This window comes from Cervus elaphus, chromosome 14 (genome assembly GCF_910594005.1).
Source record: "Cervus elaphus chromosome 14, mCerEla1.1, whole genome shotgun sequence".
NCBI classification, from domain to species: domain Eukaryota; kingdom Metazoa; phylum Chordata; class Mammalia; order Artiodactyla; family Cervidae; genus Cervus; species Cervus elaphus.
Window position 1 is genome coordinate 66,259,667 of NC_057828.1, and position 21,419 is coordinate 66,281,085.

General features: G+C 42.7%; 1 protein-coding gene and 1 non-coding gene across 6 annotated transcripts in view; one reads left to right on the top strand and one right to left on the bottom strand.

Moving 5' to 3' along the window:
• RGL1 (ral guanine nucleotide dissociation stimulator like 1) overlaps positions 1 to 21,419 on the top strand; it is a 271,120-nt gene that overhangs the window by 196,029 nt on the left and 53,672 nt on the right. For all 5 annotated transcript variants that reach the window (XM_043924319.1, XM_043924315.1, XM_043924318.1 and 2 more), the window contains one exon: positions 4,485 to 4,562. In XM_043924319.1, coding sequence (XP_043780254.1) covers positions 4,485 to 4,562 — 78 coding nt within the window. The remainder of the gene's footprint in view (positions 1 to 4,484; positions 4,563 to 21,419) is intronic.
• On the bottom strand, positions 7,580 to 7,683 carry LOC122708358. The gene has a single exon (XR_006345143.1). It is a non-coding gene; the product is annotated as a U6 spliceosomal RNA (small nuclear RNA).

Consider the following 21,419-nt stretch of genomic DNA (forward strand, 5'->3'; position numbering starts at 1 on the left):
ACTCTAGCCCATCAGGCTCCTCTGTCCATGGAGATTCTCCAAGCCAAAATACTGGAGTGGGTTGCCATGCCCTCCTCCAGGGGATCTTCCCAACCCAGGGATTGAACCCAGGTCTCCCGCATTGCAGGTGGATTCTTTACCATCTGAGCCACCAGGGAAGCCCCATATAGGATAATCGTGAGATAATCCATCCATCCAAAAGAAACAATCCATGTGATGTGCTTAGCACAGTGCCTTGCCTGTAGTGAGCTCTCAGTAATTTTTAACTGCTGTTATCAAGGGATCACTTGCCATAATCAAGTGGAGCCTGAAATGTTCTTCAGGATTATCCCCATCCTGGTCTGATGTTGCTGAGACTTTTCTGTTAAGGAGTAGAGGTTAGAAAGCCGCCCCCGTCCCCCCACCAGAAGGGCTGTCCCGGGGTTAACGTTATCTTAAGATTTCTCTGAACTACAGGTGTCCCTGGTCCTCCTTTCAAACACATATTAAACATTTTTTTCTGCCCAGATAGGCTCCAAACAATACATCCTTTCCCCTTGGAAATAACTGTTTCCTGTTTAAATATTAGCAACCAGTTAAGCATGAGTTTTTTCTCTTTTTCTAGTCATTTCTAGGTAACAGTAAATAATTTATACTTTAGAAGACATTCACAGCTCTTTCTTTTGCCATGTGACTATAGAGTAAACTGTGTCAGAAGTTATTCTGATAATTTGTATTTTAATTTAAGTTTTTTGAATTACCATTTAAAGAAAGGCAGTTTCTCAATGGTAAGCCTTCTTAAGAGGTTGGAGCTTTGATCTTAAATCCTAGGGAGGTTTTGCAGAAATTGGAGGTGACATTGTTGACAGGTTTGTGTGTAGCTACTCATTAATTAAACACACACACACACACACCCTTTATTTACTCCCCTGGAGTAAATGAATTGAACTTGACTTTGGTTTTTGATGGGAAGCTATGAGAGGGTCCAGGAAACATCAAAGAAACACTCTTAATCTCATAAAACTAACTCTTAACTCTCAAATGACCTAGCTTGAACATTAAAGAGAACTTATTTCCAATTCTGGTCTAGTTTCTTTTCTGTAAGATTTAATTCTTCTTAATGATAAGAAAAGTGCAGGGGCAAATAATTATCCTCTCCCTAGTCTGTTAAATTCCAGAGGGTTGTTGGCTTTTTAATTTTATCTTGCTTCTAAAGGTCCCCTCTGTAAAACTATATACATACATTATTTTGCCTTTTATACTGCTTATGCCTTCAAGATCTCAGCTTTAAGATCTTATTTATTACTTTTGCATTTTAATTTTAGATTTTCTGTAATGATCCCAGCTATCCTAAAGCTTTTTTATCCTCCTAGATTGTTAGAAATGAAGGCACAGATAGGTTAAGACATGTGTATAAGTAAAACGTCACATGATGCCTTTATAGAGACAATTTTGAACCTAGTTGTTAGGAAGTTCATTTTCATGTCTGCTTAGGGAACCCCACTAGAAATAGTCATCAACATTCCTATTGGTGCTAGGCACTGTTTTAAGCTCTAAAGAGACAGAAGTCCTGCTCTTATGGGGTTTATGTTCTAATGGACAGTTAACAACTATATTAATTGTACAGTATGCTGGGAGGTATTCAAGGCTGTGGAAGAGAATAAAGCAGTGGTGTTAGTGTTTCTTTTACATGGGATGGTCAGGGAAGGCCTCACTGATAAAGTGATGTTGGAGGCCTGCAGGAGCCCAGGGGGTGCGCCATTGGAGGGGGCCTGGGAAGCAGTTGACAGCAAGTGCAGAGATTCTGAGGCAGGAGGATGCCTGATGTGGGGAGGAGCCAGTGAGGTCAGAGGGGACTGAGTGAGTGTAGGAAATGTGGTCCGAGATATCAAGTGGCAGGTCACTTAGGGCCTTGGGAGACAGGTAAAACATGGACCTTTTCTCAGGGTGGAGAAGAGTGGAAGCCGGGGGACGGTTTTGAGCCGAGCAGTGGAATGAACAGCATCACTTGGCAGAAGCCAGGAGAGGAGTTAAGTGGTTGTTGCATTGATCTCAGCCAAAGATGGCAGCATTGTGAGCCAGAGTGGAAGTGATGAGAAGTGCTAGGATTCAGGATATGTTATAAAGGCAGAACTGAAAGGATTTCCTGGTGGGTTGGGCAGAGACGAGTTAGGCATATTGCAGCCTTTGAGCCCAAGTACCTGGACCACGTGTGCCAACACACACGAGGCTTGTTATTGATGGTTCTCATTGGTCTCTGAGTTTTTACCAACCAATCATGCTGGTCCTGATTATGAGTCTCTAGATTCTCTGCTGGTGGGGAGGAGTATCTGAGTGGTCTTCTGAGCAGATGGTACCAGGTTCACTAAAGAAAGAGAACTTCGCTCACTCACCATTGTCAGTTGCTTAGTCCATGACCCATCTGACTGCACCTGTGGCATCATCTGGGAACAGAACTGTGATGGGTGTTCATGTTATCCCAACCACCCTTTCAGTTATGGGTCTGCAAAGTGTAGAGAAAGAGCAGCTGAATATGAGACGCTTAAGTAAAGACATGGGATAGGAAGGTTAGGGGATTTTTAGTATAAACATCATCTCTGGAAAGGATATCAGGAGCAAGAGAATGTGTATCTTTCCCTTGTAAAGTCTTTTCTCCCCTTTTATTTCTATCTCTCAGAGCTTCTAGTCGGTGGTTTCCAGGATAACCAGAAAGAGAATTAACGAAGGAGCACAGAATGTGACGAAAGCGAAATCCCACATTTAGTCACTGAGGGCTGGCGGGCAAGAGTTGATGGGTCAGTCTGGTCAAAGGGGTGGCGTGGCATGGTGGCCCCCCTCTTCACTGCACTCACCTCATCTTTCCTACTTAAATAAACCACAGAGTCTGTTGTGAGGGAACATGAGGACAGGGTTCGCTATGATGGTGGCCAAAGAGAGAGCTAAGAAATCCCGCTCTGTTTATTTACTAGGAACCTCATTCCCCAGCCCTGCCTTGCTCACGGGGGGCCTGCATTAGTCTTAATCTGCCTGGTTCTTATCTCAGGGAAAGCAAAGGGTAACCCTGGGAGCCTCTAAATAGCAGGTGCAGAATGAAGAGGAACAGGGAGGGCAGAGGCCAGTGGAAAATGTCTTTGGGAGGCCAAGAAATCCATAAGGCTGATGAGCTCGAGAAAGGAGCAGGTGGAAGGGAGGAGGGGGGAGGCCAAAGCCTAAGGGCATACACTGGAACCTCCCGGGATAGGGCGATGGGGAGACCAGATGGACTGGCATTCGGTCAAACCAGATGGCGGGCTTTTATGTTTTAAAGGACTTGTAAATCCTCAGAACGAGGAACCATAAGGGTCCTGGGGCCCTTAATCCCATTAGTGGAAGACAAAAATGTGCTCTTTAAAAATGTAAACCCTGCCAGTTATAGAAGTTCTGTTACCAGAACTTTGGGACAGATCGCCAGCTTGTGAAACTCCAGGCAATCTCCGAATGCTCCACTGGCGGGAAGAGAAACTGCAGAAATAGTCTAGGTGTTCTAAGTGAATAACATAGGCTACTCCTTAAGACTTTGAAGTGAATTTACTAAATGTATACTCTGAGCCAAATGAAACATGATATTTCTGTATGAAATAGACTTACATTACCTATGGAGTTGGAAGGACACCTAACAGTGTGACTAGGGAGTGATCCATTATTGAGCAAGTTTTGAGTTTGTAGTGAGAGAGATTTTACAATTTAAGCACCGGTTGCTTTGCACCCCTGTGTCACCCTCCCCAAGTGGCTGGGGAAGCCTGGACCAGCCTCAGTGTACACACTGCTGCTCTCATGGTTGTTGAGACATGAGGAGTCTGTTCTTCCTTCCTTGTCCCTGTCTCAGCCTAACCTGAGGGCTCAGAACCATTCCCGTAACGCTGCTTCAGTAGAACTTATCCTCAAGGAGACCAGACTCAAACGCAGAGCATGGAGTGATCAGCTTGTGCCCACAGGTGGTGCAGGCGTGAAGGCTGACCAAGCAAAGCCACGTGTTCCTTCAGCGGACGCAGAGAGGGGCAGGGGTGAGGGGTTGATGCTCCGGAACTCAGGAGGATTCTCCCATCTGTGCCTCATGTAATGACTGATTCTCCTGCTGAGAGGAAAAGCCCAAGTTCATCTAAAATATTCAAAGAAATGTTGAGTAGTAAGAGAAAGTTTTAAGTGGTGTGATTCATCGTTAAATCGCTTTTCTGTTGGAGTAAATATATGTGTGTGTGTATATGCATACAGATACAAATTCTGCATATGGAAAATGTATATACACACATATATATTTGTATATATATATATACATATATACCCATTAAATAAATATAAAAAATACAGTATCATTTTTGGATGCTATTTCACAAATGTTACTTTCCTTAAATACTCCTGAAAAGTGTAACTCTTATCTTGTAGTTGAGATAGAATAGAATTGCTTTCCAGCACCACCGACTGTGTTTTTTGTTTACATATTTGTGTGTTTGTTTTTATCTATAAAGGTATGGGAACCTGACAAGCCCAAACTGTGAAGAAGATGGAGGCCAAAGTTCATCAGAGTCCAAGACCGTGATCAGGAAGTGAGTGTGCCTCTCCTCTGCATTACAAGCTCTCTGTCAGGACTTATTATCTTAAAAGACTATAATTTAGTAGAGTTTTAAAGTCCCTTTGGAATGTTGTCATGGTTTTTTTCCATAATGCATAAAGTCATAGAATTATTTTTTGACCATCTAAAATGATATTCATTTATTCATCCAGTAAAAAGGTATTGATTACCCACTGTTTGCCAGGGCCTGTGCTAAGGGATGCAGCTATAACAAAATAAGTAAGCCCCAGTTCTTACGAAGGTTATGTTTTAGTAGAGAGAGAGACAGAGAATCCACACAAAAATGAATGAAGTAGTGCAAGAGGGCTAGATTCCAATGGAGTTTGAGTCACATAAGGTGTCAGAAAAGGGTTTTCTTGTCTGATCCAGGCACATTGGAGCAGAATCCTGAATATAGTGCAGGTGAGGCCTTGTGAATGTCCAGAAAGGGAGACTATGGAAGGGGCCCTGTGGCAGGAATAGTGTTCAAGAAAAAGTAGAGAGGTGGGCGAGACTGCCGCCGCTTGAAGGAAGTGGCAAGTGCTGGGGCAGGAGATCTGGAGGGTGGCGGGGCCCCTCGTCACATGTAGACTCAAGGGTCTGGGGAAGCATGTTGAATTTCATTCTAAGGAATATGAGAAAGACTTGTAAGGCTTTAGGAGAATAGTGGTATGGCCTGCCTTATTTAAAAGACCTCCTCTGACTCTGTGTGGAAAATAGACGATGACACTGGAGACGGGGCAAGAGTGGCAGCGAGGAGCCCGGGTAGGACCCTTTCACGGGTGATGGCAGCACAGACTTGAGTAGTAACAGCAGCCGTCCTTGTCGTGGGAGTACCAACAGGCAGTAGTAACCACCTCTGCAGAGCTCTCGAAGGTGTTGCTGAAAGGATGCACAGATGCAGTGGATGCGGCAAGTGAGACGGAGGAGGCACGGACGCCTCCACAGGTTGTGTGTGAGCGCCTGATAGATCAGAGCCCCGGCTTCATGAGATGAGAAAGTCTGGTGGGAGGAGCTGGCTTGGAGGGGAGCTTGTGTCAATAATTTCATCTTAGGTGTATTGATTTCGAAGTAATTGGGTGAGTCTAGTTTCCAGGGAGAAGTCTGGACTGGTAGACATTTGGGCATCCTTAGTTTATACATGGCATTTAAAGCTATGGGGCTGGATATGACCTCGTGGAGTTGAAGGGTAGATAGAGAGGGGAAAAGTCCAAAGACTGAGGCTTGGTTCCCTCCAGTTAGGAAAATGGAGGGTCCAGCAGAGGAGACTGGAAAGGAACAGGCATGGGCACAGAGAAGAAAGAAGCTGTGTTCCAGAAGATAAGTACAAAAGGGGTTTCAGAGGGAGAGTGACCAACTGTGTCTAATGCTGCCCAGACATCAAGTGAGAGGGGTCTGGGAAGTGACTCCTGCTTCTGCCCCACTTCAGTCTTTGGCACCCTTGACAAGCCCCGTTTTGGTGAATGGAGATGTGGGTCAAGACAGGATCGAAGGGGAGGAAGTGGGGAGGGCAAGTCTACTAACTCCCCTTGGGAGTTTCGTTGTAAAGGGGAATAGAGAAATGGGGTGGAGGAAGAGGCAAGGCATGGTCTTTTTGTTGTGTGTTTGTTTACAAAGATGGTTTATCCTGATGAAAATGATCCGGCAGCCACTGAAGAAAAATCCATGATGCAGGGGTACAGGCTGCTGAAGGAATGAGGTTCTTGAGCTGTTACTGTTGTGCTTAGTCGGTCAGTTGTGTCCGACTCTTTGCGACCCCATGGACTGTAGCCCACCAGGCTCCTCTATCCCTGGGGATTTTCCAGGCGAGAATACTGGAATGGATTGCCATGCCCTCCTCCAGGGGATCTTCCCAACCCAGGGATCGAACCCAGGTCTCTTGCATTGCAGGCAGATTCTTTACCAGCTGAGCCACCAGGGTTCTTGAGTAGGTGGCTATATGCCAGGGTGCTGAAATCTCTCATGGTTTCATTTTAGGATCAAAAGACTGGGGAGGTAATCCGATGGAATTTTTAATTCTTCAGAGGGTTGGATGATGGACTCCTTTCTCTAGGAGCCAGGGATGGAAAGATGAGAAAACTGGGTAGTCTTTTAACTCTTGAGTTAGGTTTCAGATAGTTTCTTAATTTTATTGGTTGGGCCATAACCTTCCAGAAAACCAAACACACCAGAGTAGGCGTTTGAATGCCGAGTGCAGGGTGTGGTGAGTAGAACTACCTTATTCCTAGAAGGCTTGGGGATGCTCCTTGGAAGAGGTGATTTTTTTTTTTTAATATTTATTTTTGGTTGTGCTGGGTCTCTGTTGCTGCACGCAGGTGTTCTCTGGTTGCAGTGAGTGGAGGCTCCTCTCTAGTTGAGGCACATGGACTTCTGACTGTGGTGGCTTCTCTTGTTAGGACCATGGGCTCTAGAGCGTGGGCCCAGCATTTGTGGTGCGTGGGCTTAGTTGCCCCATAGCAGGTGAGGTCTTCCCGGACCAGGGATTGAACGAGTGTTCCTTGCCTTGCAAGGCAGATTCTTGACCACTGGTCCACCAAAGAAGCCTGAAGAGATGACATCTGAAGCAGGCTTTGAAGGAGGGTGAAGATTTGGATGGTAGAGCCATTTAGGAAGAGGGGGCAGTGGGACCAAATCAGGGCAATGTTGTATACATGACATTTGGGGGAGCACCACGGAATCGGGGTGGCTGCTTCACTGTGTACATGTTGGGTGAGGGTAGTTGAGCTGAAGCTATCATGAAAGGGTTGAACTTCTCACTAGAGAGTTTGGACTTTCCCTGGTTAAATGGGCAGTCAGCCCTAAACTTTTCGCAGGAGGGAAGCAGCATAATCAGATAGGTAAATTGAGGAGATGGATTAGGCTTACGATTTTCTTTCTTTCTTTTTTCCTCTTGTATTTCTTCCTTTTTTTTTTAGTTTATTTTTTATTGAAGGATAATTGTTTTACAGAATTTTGTTGTTTTCTGTCAAACGTCAACATGAATCAGCCATAGGTATACCTATATCCCCTCTCAGAAGTATGGAATGCTTTGCGGATTTGCGTGTCGTCCTTGTGCAGGGGCCATGCTAATCTCTGTATCATTCCAATTTTAGTGTATGTGCTGCCGAAGTGAGCACTCCTCTTGTATTTCTTTATCATGTCGTTGTTGTGCCCAGTCCAAAAGCCACTGCCCAGCCCTAAATCCTTCATGACCACGTGCTCTCCACTTCTCATTCACACATATTTCCCTGTTCACTGATATGCATGGCAGACTCTGATTAGATTCAGTGGTTAATCCCACATGAGACTTAACAGCCTTCTTACTCAAAGTGTGGTCCATGGACCAGCCATCTCAGCATCACCCGAGAACTTCTTAGGAATGTGGAATCTCAGGCCTCACCCCAGATCTAGATTAAAATCTATTCTAACAAGATCCTCAAGTGATTTCTTCGCCTTTTATTAAAGTTTGAGGATCGCAGGATTAGAGGGGTTTTGTTACTGTTAATTTTGTTTGACCATGAAAACCTATGGAAATAACAATTTTTAAAAAAGGAATGGTTTTATGATGAGTGCTTTAAAACATACATGAAAGAAGAGATACTGTACAAACTGAGTGGCTAGCTTATCAAATGTAACCTACACCTGTGACCAGATTCAGAAATAAGCATGTTGTCATCTATGTATTTTGGAATCTCATCATATCTAGAGCTACCGTTTAACTAGCCATCTGAACACTCTGAGGGGAGTAACAATATGAAAAATATCCAGAGCTTTTCTGTTTCCCAGGGGGTGTTTTGAGATGAAATAGGTTTCTGGGAAGTAGCATTTAAAGAAAATTGATTTGTACCCTGAATGTGAAGAGTCATGCTCAGGCTTTTAAAGACCTATTATAAACCTTCATTTGGATTCATTGTACACCAGGAACAGTAACCGTGGGTGAGACTCTAGGATAAGCTGTTTTAAAGGGCTTTACAGTTTTAGGCATATGAGGCCTTAACAAAGAGCCTTCACAGAGAGCTCCCCTGAGGGGTCCATCATCCGGGGACAATGGTCTTTTCCTAAAGCCTCACAGTGAATTGGTAGAAAGTTCTTGACCCTCTTCCTCAGACTGAGTTGCCTTAAAAAAAAATTATGCCTGACGAAAATATGCCACTTTTTCATATAATGGGTCACTCTGTCCTGCAAATACTGGAATGTGAAACTCCCTTCTCTTTGCTGACCTTTTTCTTCTTTCCATTTCCCTTTCTTCTGTCTTTCTTATTGCTTCTCCTCCCCCATCACCCCCCACCCCGTCTACCACTTCTCCTTTCATTATTTTTCATCTCACTTCAGCATTATCTTTTTGTTCTGTTTTTCACATGCTACCTGTCTGATCATTTCTATAACTCGATAAGCTCCCTGCTTCGTCTTTCTGAGATGAATTCAGAGAAGCAGCTTCTCCATCCCACTTGTAACACATGGGAAGTTCGTTGATTATCCCAGAGCTGTGGCAGTTGACGTGTAGCAGGGACTGAAGACATCCCAATGGCTGATTGATGTGTGGGAGATACAGCTACATGGCAGTTCTCAGTGAGGGAGTTTTGCCCCCAGAGGACGTTTGGCAATATCTGGAAAATTTTGGGTTGTCTCAACTTGGTGGGGAGATGCTCTGGCCTCTAGTGGGCAGAGGCCAGGACTGCTTCAAAACACGCTGCCACGCGCAAGACAGCCCTCTTTCCCCTCTGCAGCAAAGAATTACCCGACCCTAAACATCAGTAGTGCCTGGGTGAGAAACCCTGCTGCACGGCGAGGAGGCTATATCCTCAAGTGAAAACTGTCTTTATTTATGGGTATCTAAATATATGTAAAAATAATACCACACTTGTCTGGAAATTTACTTATTCATGTCCCTTCTTTTTTTTTAAGTATTCAATAATAAATCTGTGCTATTTTTAATGTATTTTTTTATTTTTATTTTGGTCACATGGCATGTGGGATCGTAGTTCCCTGATGAGGGATCGAACCCGTGCCGCTTGGGTTGGAAGTGTGCAGTGTTAACTACTGGACCACCAGGGAAGCCCCTCGTGTCTCTTCTTATAACTGGTGAATCCAGTGCTGAGGAGGTTGTGGAGCCAGCCTTACAGAAAATGACAGGCCCCGGGGAACGAGACTGGAGGACTCAGATTCAAGTCCTCATCCGTCACTGTCACCTGCCACCCATTTGACCTATCACTTCACCTCTCTCAGTTTCAGTCTCTTTACCTGAAAAATGAGTGCTCTGAGATTCTTTCAAGTTTAATGGTGCCTAGAACTCCCACCTCCACCCGCCCAGGCTCCTCTGTCTATGGGATTTTCCAGGCAAGAGTACTGAAGTGGGTTGCCATTTCCTCCTCCAGGATCTTCCCAACCCAGGGATCGAACCCGGGTCTCCTGCATTGCAGGCAGATTCTTTACCACCTGAGCCACCAGGGAAGCCCAGGATAATTTATCTAGTTTTCTTCTCATCTTCTTAAAAATGAAAGTGAACACCAGTTCAAGTTCGATGCATGAAACAGGGCACTCAAAGCCGGTGCACTGGGATGACCCTGAGGGATGGGATGGGGAAGGAGGTGGGAGGGGGGTCCAGGATGGGGGACATATGTACACCCATGGCTGATTCATGTCAATGTATGGCAAAAACTACCACAATATTGTAAAGTAATTAGCCTCCAATTAAAATAATTAAATTAATTTAAAAAAATGAGCATCTGAAACAGAGATATGATCCAAATATTATATTGATTGATTGAGAGGTGCCCTTGACTGCTTGTTTCTGTTGGAAAGACTATATAACTTGTTTTGATAAAAATAGGAAAGAAAAAATAGCTTCTTTGGTTTGCTTGTTATTAATTGTGACATCAGAACCGCTGTCTATGATCATGATAAAGAGATGGGCTAAAGCACTGTGTTGTGGGGTCAGACAAGGAGCAGCAAAATGCCCATTGTTTTCCTTTGCTGTGAATCTGTGTTCTTGTGATTTCAGGTGGGAAACAGACGGCAGGAATTCAGTGACACTCTAAGAAGTAAACATCCTGTTTTAGGACAGATGTCTTCAGTTTTGCAGTCCAAGGGTGAGGGGGGTGGAGGTGGGGAATCACTACTGGGCTTAAATATGAGAAGGAAAATACTCAACTATTGTTTGGTTTTTTCAGTTTTTAATGTAAAGCATAGAGCAAGGCTTACATTTGATACAGGTTCCCAAATCCCAAGATAACAGTCTTTACTGTACTTCTGAATATGGATGGATCTAATCAACCTTTCAAAGGATGAAAGAACTTAAAAGAAGGCAAAATGTGGAAATACAGATGAAACAGTCAAGATGAAAGATTGGTGTCTGGTGTCTTGGACCACAAATGGCTAGTGTTCTTCATGAATTTCAAAAAGTATCTGAATGTGCTGTGACTTCTAATCCTGAGTATGCCTGGTTTAGACTTTGTGCAATATCAGAACCTTCTACATTATCTGGCTAAAATGAGAATTCCTTCAGTTGCAAGGAATTCAACTTCCAAGGCTTTTAGATGCTAGAATCTTTGCACACGGGGATTTCTGATGTTAGTACTAGAATGATATAAATAAGAAGTCATACTATGTTTATTTCTATAATCCCTAAATTTGCCACTGTTTGGGAATCGGGAAACTCACTTCCTATGACAGAAGAAAACACATTTGCCTGTATTCATTCTCCTTCCTGCTGGCATTTTTCATGATGAAATGCTATCTCTTTAGAATAATATATAAAATCTGAACGAGATGGAAAAAGGAAGCTTTCCTTAGTTCAGATTTATTATAGTGATTGAATTCAGAAGTGAGATTATGAGGAAGTAATATTAACCATATAGAGCCTTGACACCATGAATCTTCATTCTCTGAAATATATTTGAGATTAGAATATCATACATAGGCATGCTTAACTTTATTTAAAGAGATTTAAAACTCTCTCTTCAGGAATCTTACTTTTTTATTCCTTTTTAAAATGACTTCTATAATTAATGTTGAAATAGTTTCTGTTTTGGTTTCTTTAATTGACTCTCATCACTTCCCTCTGGGAATGCCATGTTTTATTTCCTAAAACTCTGTACCATAGCAATGGTTTAAATGGTTGAAATCATTCTACTTTCGTCTCCACACATTCAGATATGATTGTCATTCATGTAATCTTTTCCCAGAAGTTGTAAATAGTCACACTAGATTTTAGTTACTGGTAAAGATTTTAGTTACATATAAATAGTAGCAATCTAAGATATTGGAAATCAAAGAAAAGAGAAATGAGTTCAAGGAAGATGGCTGTGATTCTTTTAATATCTGGGAAACTTTATAGTGAAAAGTATTACAAGATCTTCTCATTGAGTTTGCAATCAATATTCATTCCATCAAACTCAACTAACCTAACAGGCCAATTGAAATTAATCTGAGTAATTGTAACAAAAATGGGGCAAAGGAAGAGGGGTAAAGAACAGAGCAAAAATAAGATTCAAAACTCTAATCTTAGAAGAATTAAAGACTATAGTGTGAAATTAATATTTTTTAAAAGTAAAACCAAAGAAGAAATGGAGGTGCAGTACATCAGATAAAAGAGCCCAGTATTATCTTTAAAACATCCACCCTGGACAAAGAAAATTAGAAATGATAGTTTTAGAAGTCACTGAAATCCTGAATCAAAACTGTGTGTTTAAGGGAAGAGTGTAGGCTCCCAAGCAGAGGTTAATACTTTTCTGACAGTGGAGGAATGAAACAACATTGATCATCATTGATTCAGAAAGAAGAAAAATTGGCTGCCTGAGAAAACTCCCAAGGTTCTCTACATGTTAGAGAGAGGCAAACAAACGTCAAAACCAGACTCTGTCACTCCATCACGCTGCAGACTCAGAGGTGGTGGAAACGATGACACCACCGTCACCGCCTGGCCACTGCCGCTGGCTGCAGTTCCAGGTGTGCTTGCTTTAGTGCAAAGCTATCCGCATTTTGCGTTTTCTTTTACTATTACAGACATGCTGTGAGATATTGTCCTGATTTTATAGGTGTGTAAACTGAGGTTTCAGAACAGTGAGGCACTTTGATTAAGATCAAGCAGCTAGTTAATGACACGTCTGTTATTTGATCCCAGATCCAACTGACTCCAGGACCTGGGTTTTTCACCATTTTGCTGTCAGGGCTGCTGTTTCTAAAAGAGTGTTGGAATCTCTGGTGTGCGTGAATCCTGACTGGTTGTCCCCCTCTCACACATTACAGTTGTCTCTGTCACAGTAAAAGGGCTATAGACAGAAGTACAAGAGGAGCTAGGTACAGCATCACCTTTGGGACAAATGCTTTTAGCTTGTTAGCATTCTGAGATTGTACAATTTGGGATTATTTCCTCATTTGGCTTGGCTTTATTATTCAGTGAACACCCTGAGCAAGGGTCCCAAACAGCTGTTAGAAATGTGGAAGTTAGGCTTGTTTCCTGGGGAAGGAGATGGTTTGCAGGATGTGAGGAAAGAAGGACTCCATCTGAGTGCCTGTTTCCTGTTCTTGGTGCATCCTAGCATCTGTCATCCCCAGCGGAAACTCCATTCTAATGGTGAAAAGTGTAGAGGGCCTCAGCAAGTTTTTTCATTAGAGGCCTATTTATAGCATAAAAATTCCGGTCTCAGACTATGAGCAATCAGAGAATAATGAGTTACTGAGGTCCCCGAAAAATAATTTTTTGTGATCGGCTGTATCTCTTTCTAATACTAATGGCCAGAATTCATTGGCTGCTTCGTAGGAATAGTTCCTGTGTTAAGTACTCTGTATCCTTTCAATATCCTCCTAGTAGCTCCATGTGTTGTTCCTATTTTACAGATGAGGAGTCTGAGACACAGAGAGACTAAGGAACATGTCCAAGGTCATACAATGAATAAGTGAGAGAGGGATTTAACCCAGGCCTTAACCTCCGTACTATGTGGCCCCTACTTCTTTCCCTGTGATGTGAGTGAGACTATTTCTCTTAAGTACTTAGGTTGGACCCTCTTTTTCATCTCCACTCCCCCCTCTCCCCTTTGGACATTTTAAATGTTTTAAACAGTTTTAGATTTATATGAAATTGAGCCAGTAATACAGAGTTCCCATATACCTTCCTCACAGTTCCCCTTGTTATTAACTTCTTACACGAGTATGCACATTTGTTATAACCATTGAACCAACACATTGTTAATGAAAGTTCATAGTCTAGTCACAGTTCCTTGTTTTTCTTTTTACCTAATGGCCCCATTCTATTCCAAGACCATCCAGGACACCACATTACCTGTAGTTGAAATATCTCCCTAGGTTCCTATTGACTGTGACAGTTTTTGACTTTTCTTGTTTTGGGGGACCTTGATAGGTTTGAGGAGTACTGGTCAGGTATATTTTAGGATACCCCTTTAATTGTGCTTCCCAGGTGATGCCAGTGGTAAAGAATCTGCCTGCCAATGCAAGAGACACACGAGACTCGGGTTCAATCCCTGGGTTGTGAAGATCCCCTGGAGAAGGGAATGGCACCCCACTCCAGCATTCATGCTTGGGAAATCCCACAGATGGAGGAACCTGGTGGGTTACAGCCCGTGGGGTCACAAAGAGTCAAACACAATGGAGCGCGCACACACATGGCACCTCTTTGTTAGAATTTTTCTTGTAGTTAGATTGACATTTTCCCTCCTAGTTAGACTGAATTTATGAGGTTTTGAGAGAAATGTCACAAGAGATAAAATACCATTCTCATTACATACTATCAGAGGGAATTATAGTGGTTGATGTTGTTCTTGCTCATCTGGATGAAGTAGTTATTTTTCAGGTATTTCACGGCAAATGTCTCTTTCTTCCTACTTGCTTTCCATTCTGTATTGGTTGGAAAGAAGTCACTATGCACAACCCTTTTGTTTTGCTCCCCTCTTTTAGGGTGAAGTATTTACCCACCTTATTTGGTTGGGAATTTGTTCCTGTAAAACAGGAACAACACATGGAGAGACTAGGAGGATATTGAAAGGATACAGAGTATTTAACACAGGAACTCTTCCTACGAAGCAGCCAATGAATTCTGGCCATCAGTATTAGAAAGAGATACAGCCAATCACCAAATTCTTCTGCATGCGAGATTTGTCTTCCCCATTTATTAATTTGAACTTCCCTGGTAGCTCAGCTGGTAAAGAATCCACCTGCAATGCAAGAAACCCCAGTTTGATTCCTGGGTCATGAAAATCTGCTGCAGAAAGGATAGGCTACCTACTCCAATATTTTGGGGCTTTTCCTGGTGGCTCAGCTGGTAAAGAATCTGCCTGCAATGTGGGAGACCTGAGTTCTATCTCTGGGTTGGGAAGATTCCCTGGAGGAGGGCATGGCAACCCACTCCAGTATTCTTGCCTGGAGAATTCCACTTTTCCATAGTCTATGGGGTTACAAAGAGTCGGGCACAATTGAGTGACTTTCACTTTATTAATGTATTCAGTCTTTTGTTTACACCAGCATAGACTTGTGGATATTCATTTATACTGTGGGATACAACACAGTGCTACTTTTTGTATTTTGTTGCTCAGATTGTTTTAGCTTTGATCATTGGAGCTCTTCTGTTTGACTCCTGTGTCCCTTTCACACGCCCCCAGTGTTGTGTTTGTCTGAGCTCATCTTGTAAGATGTTCTGGACTCACTTTGTGCATTTCCCATCCCAGTCTTAGAATCAGCCGTTTCTTCAAGGAGACCTGTTTTATTTTTTATTGGAGAATGATATCAGAAACCAAGCTCTGGGTCTGAGGTGTGCTCATTGCTCCTGGGGTGTCATTTCTTTTAGGCCCTCTCAGCTGACATGGCTAGGAAATATATGTGTATATTAGTTATGTGACTATATATGTCTGTACGTACCCTTATGTATAACCATCAATACATTACGTTAAACATGAATTCTTACTGATGTCTTCAGCTCTAATCCTTACCACATGGACTGTTCTAGCCCCCTCCCCTGGCTTATTTGTAAGTTTCCTCTCCAGCAGTGAGAAAGCTGGCTTCTACCCGCTTTGCATTTACTTATTCAGTTCCGCAGTATGTGTATAGCACTGTCAGAATCATTAACTCACCCCTGAGGAAAACAACTTCTCAGCTAGAACCCAGTGATTATGTGTAGCTCCTTTTGCCTTTAGTCCTTGATCTTACAGACTGCAATTCTTCTTTTTTAAAATAATAAAAATAGCTCATGGTTTTGAGCACTCACCCTGCCCTAGGGACTGTTCTGAGTCCTTCATATGTATTATCTCTTGTAGGCCTCGCTCTGTGAGGAGGGATCTGTTATTACATCTACTTTACAGATGAGGAACCTGAGGCATAATGAGGTTAGGTTAGTCTAACCAGCCACTGGGTCAGTCTGACTTCTGGAGAGTGTGTTTAACTGCGTTGGCTATACTGCTCATGAAATATAGGCGTTTAGGAGACTTCTTCATTTTGTCTAACAGAGTGCAGTCACTGATGTACTGAGGAAGGTTTGGTGATATAGGGGTAAGTCTCTGCACAGCAGTTCTTTCCAATTTCTGCAGATTTGCCTTCAGATGCCAGGGCTTGTACGTGTAGTTTGGGAACGAAAGACAGGTGTGTAAACACTTGATTTTGAGTTATTGGTTTTGAGCTCATCTCCTCCTACTCTGGGCCCTTTCCCACCCATATTTACCCTGTGTGTCCTTCCTGTCACAATCTTTTTCTTCTTCCTTCTTGCCCTGGAGCTTTTTCTCTTCTTTAACTGCCCCATGGCCCCTCACTGGCTTTTCCGCCCTCTGTTGCCTTCAGGTGCTTAGCCCTGACTCTGTCTTTGTTTACATTTGTTTCCCCAGGTCTCTCTTAAGTTCTCTTTCACTTTCCCTCCCAGGGTTCTAATCCCTGCTCACCACTAGTACCAAAATGTACGAAAAATGTACAAGAAAGCATTGCAAGATTACCTTGGTGAGTCCAGATAATCTTTCCATCCTTCATGTGCTTTTTCAAGCAAAAATAGGGCGGGGTGGGGGACAAAAAACAAAACCTCTCTGCACCTTCCTTTGTTCTTTGTCATCAGCAAAACCATCTAGCTAGGGGTCTCAGAGGCAGACTCTAACTGGCAGCCTTCCCGGAAACAGAAGAAAACTGTTTTGTGACCGGGAGAGCCAGGTGGAGGGTCTAGCTCAGGGTCAGTGTCAGGGTTACTTGGCTTTCATTCCCTGGCGGGCAGAGTGCATTGGCTCCCACCCGAAGGGGCTGGCAAAGCCCCATGCTCCACTGCTTCAGAGGCCACCCTCTGCACGGATCTTTTTACCTTTTTGTTACCTATATTAGGGAAAGATCCAGCTCTTGGAGAATATCCTAAAATAGAAAAATGTTTTGCTGCTTTTAAAAAATGTTTCCATGTCTTATTTTCTGCTGATGATTAAGTAGCAATAAATTATTATCTCACCTAGATTTCTGGGGAGAGAAAGCAACTCTAAACGGCTAGAGTTATTCTTTTTGTCATAATAATCCTATTTCTTGGCTTGGAAGTTTCACATCATGGGAGCAATGACTTCATGCCTAGAAGTTTTTTTCATTAAACCTTTTGCCAATTCTAGAGTATTTTACTACCTATGGGATTTTAAAATGATTTAATGCATTTACCTTAAAATCCCCATATGCATTAAAAATCTGTGGTTTGAGCATAATAGCAGCCTAATGCTCACCTCAGCCAGCCCTCTTATTCTGCATTGCATACCTGAAGGTCCCTGAGAGTGATTAGAAGTTTTGTACTATTTCCTTATACCTCTCACCTAAGACGTTTGTCCAGTGTCTTCCAGTCAACTATTATTAAGTGTGATTTCTATTTGGCTAAGAAACTGAATGAGTATAGCAAATCTCATCATGCTCCCTTTCTCCCCTCTTTTCCTGTTCTTTAAACAGACCTTCCTTACAACTCTTAGAAGTGTTTTGCATTCTCTCACCTCAGGACCTTTGCCTATGCTATTACCCCAGAGCCTTCACCCTGCTAATCCTCCCTATCCTTAAGGTCTTTTAACATCATTTACTCAGGAAGACACCCCCTGGAGCCCTGACCACCTTCAAGTTCTCTAAAGGCAAATGCCCTCGACTCCCCTATTGTGACATTCATTACGTGAATAGTTTTTGTGAATATGGAAAATAAAGGGTAGTTGACAGATATTAGTTGGATTAGTGAATTCATTTTCCCGAGGGAAATTTTTACTTTCATTAGAAGTAAAAGTCTTAGAAGCCGCCTCCAGGCCTGGGCATGACTTCCTACCCTACGGACCATTGTAGGTTGGAAAAAGTTCACATACAGCAAGGATTTGCTTCTTGCCAAGAATGCCTGAGGTAGAGAAAGCGATCCTGGTTGTCTGCTCTGCCATCAGATTTGGACCCCTCCCACCCCCAACCCCATCCTTCTTAATCAGACACACACTTTCCCTTGGGCCTGAGGAACTTTGCTCTGTACCTACCAAGACTACTTTGGAAAAGAAAGTCTTGTGCTGGCTTTTCTCTTATTACTGAGTTTAGGTCATGTCATAGTCTTTCCATTTGGCTTCAAAATTTGCTTCTTCAGTCTTCACAGATCACTGAAGAAGCATGTCTTGTAGATCAGTGGTCCCTAACCTTTTTGGCCCCAGGGACCAGTTTTGTGGAAAACAATTTCTCCCTGAAAAGGGGAGGAGGCGGATGGTTTTGGTATAATTCAAGCACGTTACATTTATTGTGCTGTCTACTTCTATTATGATTATATCAGCTCCCCCTCAGATCATCAGGCATTAGATCTTGATTGGGGACCCCTGTTGTAGATTGTGTTATGCGTTATGTTCCTGAATTGGTCTGTCCTGAGGAGGATGCCTCAGGGGTGTGTGTGTGCCTGTGTGTGTACACACGCATGTGTGTGCGTGTGTGTGGTAGTTGCTCACAGTGATTCTTTCAGCAGACCTGGAGCCACAAGTGTTGTAGAAGTATGGTTTGGATCCCGTGTCACACTTTCTGTGGCAACTTTTTTGAGTTCTTTCCATGAGCACTGATTGATTTTCATTGAGCCAGACCTTTCTTAATCCCTCCCTTTTGTGACTTATGGCTAGTAGTCTTAAGACTGCAAACAGTCATGTCTCTCTCCAGATATCTCAGTATCCGTATTGGCATTATGTCATTTGAAACTCAGCCAATCAGTGTCAGGTTGATGATGGCCGGTGTTATTGTCTCTCCTCCAGTTAAGGGTCAGTGGAGCTAAGTGACTGGTCCAGCTCCCATTGTTCCTAGGTGGCACAGTGAGGGTGGGAACCAGGTTTTTCTTCTTGAATCTCATATTCTGTGTCCAGAGCCAAGTAACCTCTCTAGTTTAATCGTCACACCTTTCCTGTAAGTTTTTGACTTTTAACCAGGGCTTCTCTTTATTATTAAGGTTCTCTACATCTTTCCAACTAACCAGTTCTGGTTAGAATGCACGTTAGATCTTAGGAGTGGAGCCAGGAAAGGTAAGGTGGAAAAGCCATTGGCCAGTAACCCTGTGGTCTCTGTCATGATATTGTGACGTTGCGTTCCTTTTTGAAATTTTCAAAGTTTCACATTTTATCTGCTTCTTAGTCTATCAGGAAGAGAGAGTTTCTTCCCGGGACTGGCAAACATAAGGTTGCTATGAGCTTTGGGCTCATGCGCAGGCCTGTCCAGATAGGCCTGCCTCCCCGGGATGCTGATAAACGCCCTGCTGATAGGAGGGCAGGGGTCCGCCTTGCGTTGTACTGTGCTGTCTGTGTCCCTCTCTTCTTCCTCCTCCGCCTTCATTTCTCATCTGCATGAAAATGCTTTTTCTAGCAGATTCAGTATCTGGGTTGGTAGTGAACTTTCAGAGCCTTCTTGGGCTATACTGTGGGCAGGGTACTGTCACAAAGGGTGAAATGAGTAGATTACCAGAGTTAGTAGAAAATGCCAGTCTGAGAAGGATGAAAACATACATCTAAAGGCAAGTCCAGTGTGGATTAGGGTCCTTCTTGAGAACTTGGCCAGACCTTCCGGGGCTACAACTTGCTATGGGAGTAAGTTCTATATAATGTGCCGTATAGGAATACACAAGTACACAGGCATGTAAACAAGGATTTGCATTTTTTTTTAGTTGTAATTGTGAGAACCTAACAATAACTTTGACTGTCAATAACCTAACAATAACTTTGAAGTGTGGATCACAACAAACTGGAAAATTCTTCAAGAAATGGGAATACCAGACCACCTGACCTGCCTCCTGAGAAATCTGTATGCAGGTCAAGAAGCAACTGTTAGAACTGGACATGGAACAATGGACTGGTTCCAAATCGGGAAAGGAGTACGTTAAGGCTGTAAATTGTCACCTTACTTATTTAACTTATATGCAGAGTACATCATGTGAAATGCTGGGCTGGAATCAAGATTGCTGGGAGAAATATCAGTAACTTCAGATATGCAGATGATACCACCCTTATGGCAGAAAGCAAAGAGGAACTGAAGAGCCTTTTGATGAAAGTGAAAGAAGAGAGTGAAAAAGTTGGCTTAAAGCCCAACATTCAGAAAACTAAGATCATGGCATCTGGTCCAATCACTTCATGGCAAATAGATGGGGAAACAATGGAAACAGTATCAGACTTTATTTTTTTGGGCTCCAAAATCACTGCAGATGGTGATTGCAGCCATGAAATTGAAAGACGCTTGCTCCTTGGAAGAAAATTATGACCAACCTAGACAGCATATTAAAAGGCAGAGACATTAGTTTGCCGACAAAAGTCCATCTAGTCAAAGCTATGGTTTTTCCAGTAGTCATGTATGGTTGTGAGAACTGGACCATAGAGAAAGCTGAGCGCCAAAGAATTGATGCTTTTGAACTGTGGTGTTGGAGAAGACTCTTGAGAGTCCCTTGGACTGCAAAGAGATCCAACCAGTGCATCCTAAAGGAAATCAGTCCTAAATGTTCATTGGAAGGACTGATGCTGAAGTTGAAACTCCAATACTTTGGCCACCTGATGCGAAGAACTGACTCATTGGAAAAGAACCCGATCCTGGGAAAGACTGAAGGCATGAGGAGAAGGGGATGACAGAGGATGAGATGGTTGAATGGCATCACTGACTTAGTGGACATGAGTTGGTGATGGCCAGGGAGGCCTGGTGTGCTGCAGTCCATGGGGTCGCAAAGAGTCAGACACTACTGAGCGACTGAACTGAACTGAACATTAACTTAACTACCTGTGCACTAGTAGAATACCTATATTAATTATGGTGTGTGCATGCAGTGGGCACTGTGTAACCCTGAGAAACCGTGAGAGCTGGAGGCGGTGGATAGAGAGGTGTGTGTATATATAGACATACTATTTGTGGGAAAAAAAATCCATGGTTTATACATATTTCATCTATTTAAATATATGTATACATATACATAGAAAAGCTTCGAAGGATATACTCAAACTATTAACATAAAGTCATAAGAATAGGATAGGATTAGGATGAAAGGGGGTAGATATTTTGTTATTTTAGTTTAAACACATTAATAAGATTTTTCCAATAAGTAATCAGTCTTGTAACTTTAAAACTAACAATTATGATGGGCAAAGGAGTTAATGACATATTGTTATCTTTAATGTCTGTCTTTTTCTGAAATTTTGCATTTCTGCCTTGGGTTTTCTTTTAGGATATGAAACTCTGAGGGTCCCTGAGTTGCTGGTCTCCCTCTTGGTTGGAGGCTGGTTTTGATTTTTAATTGTGTGAATGTGGATTATCATTCTTCCGTGTCTGTTTTTCATCAGTGTCATTGAAAGAGTATTTTCTCACTGACATATTAAAGAATAGTGAGTTGTAGTACTAATTCAGTTAAACCACCCTTCTTTTGGGAAGTGCAGAAGTGTTCTGTGAGAGTCAATATAAGGGA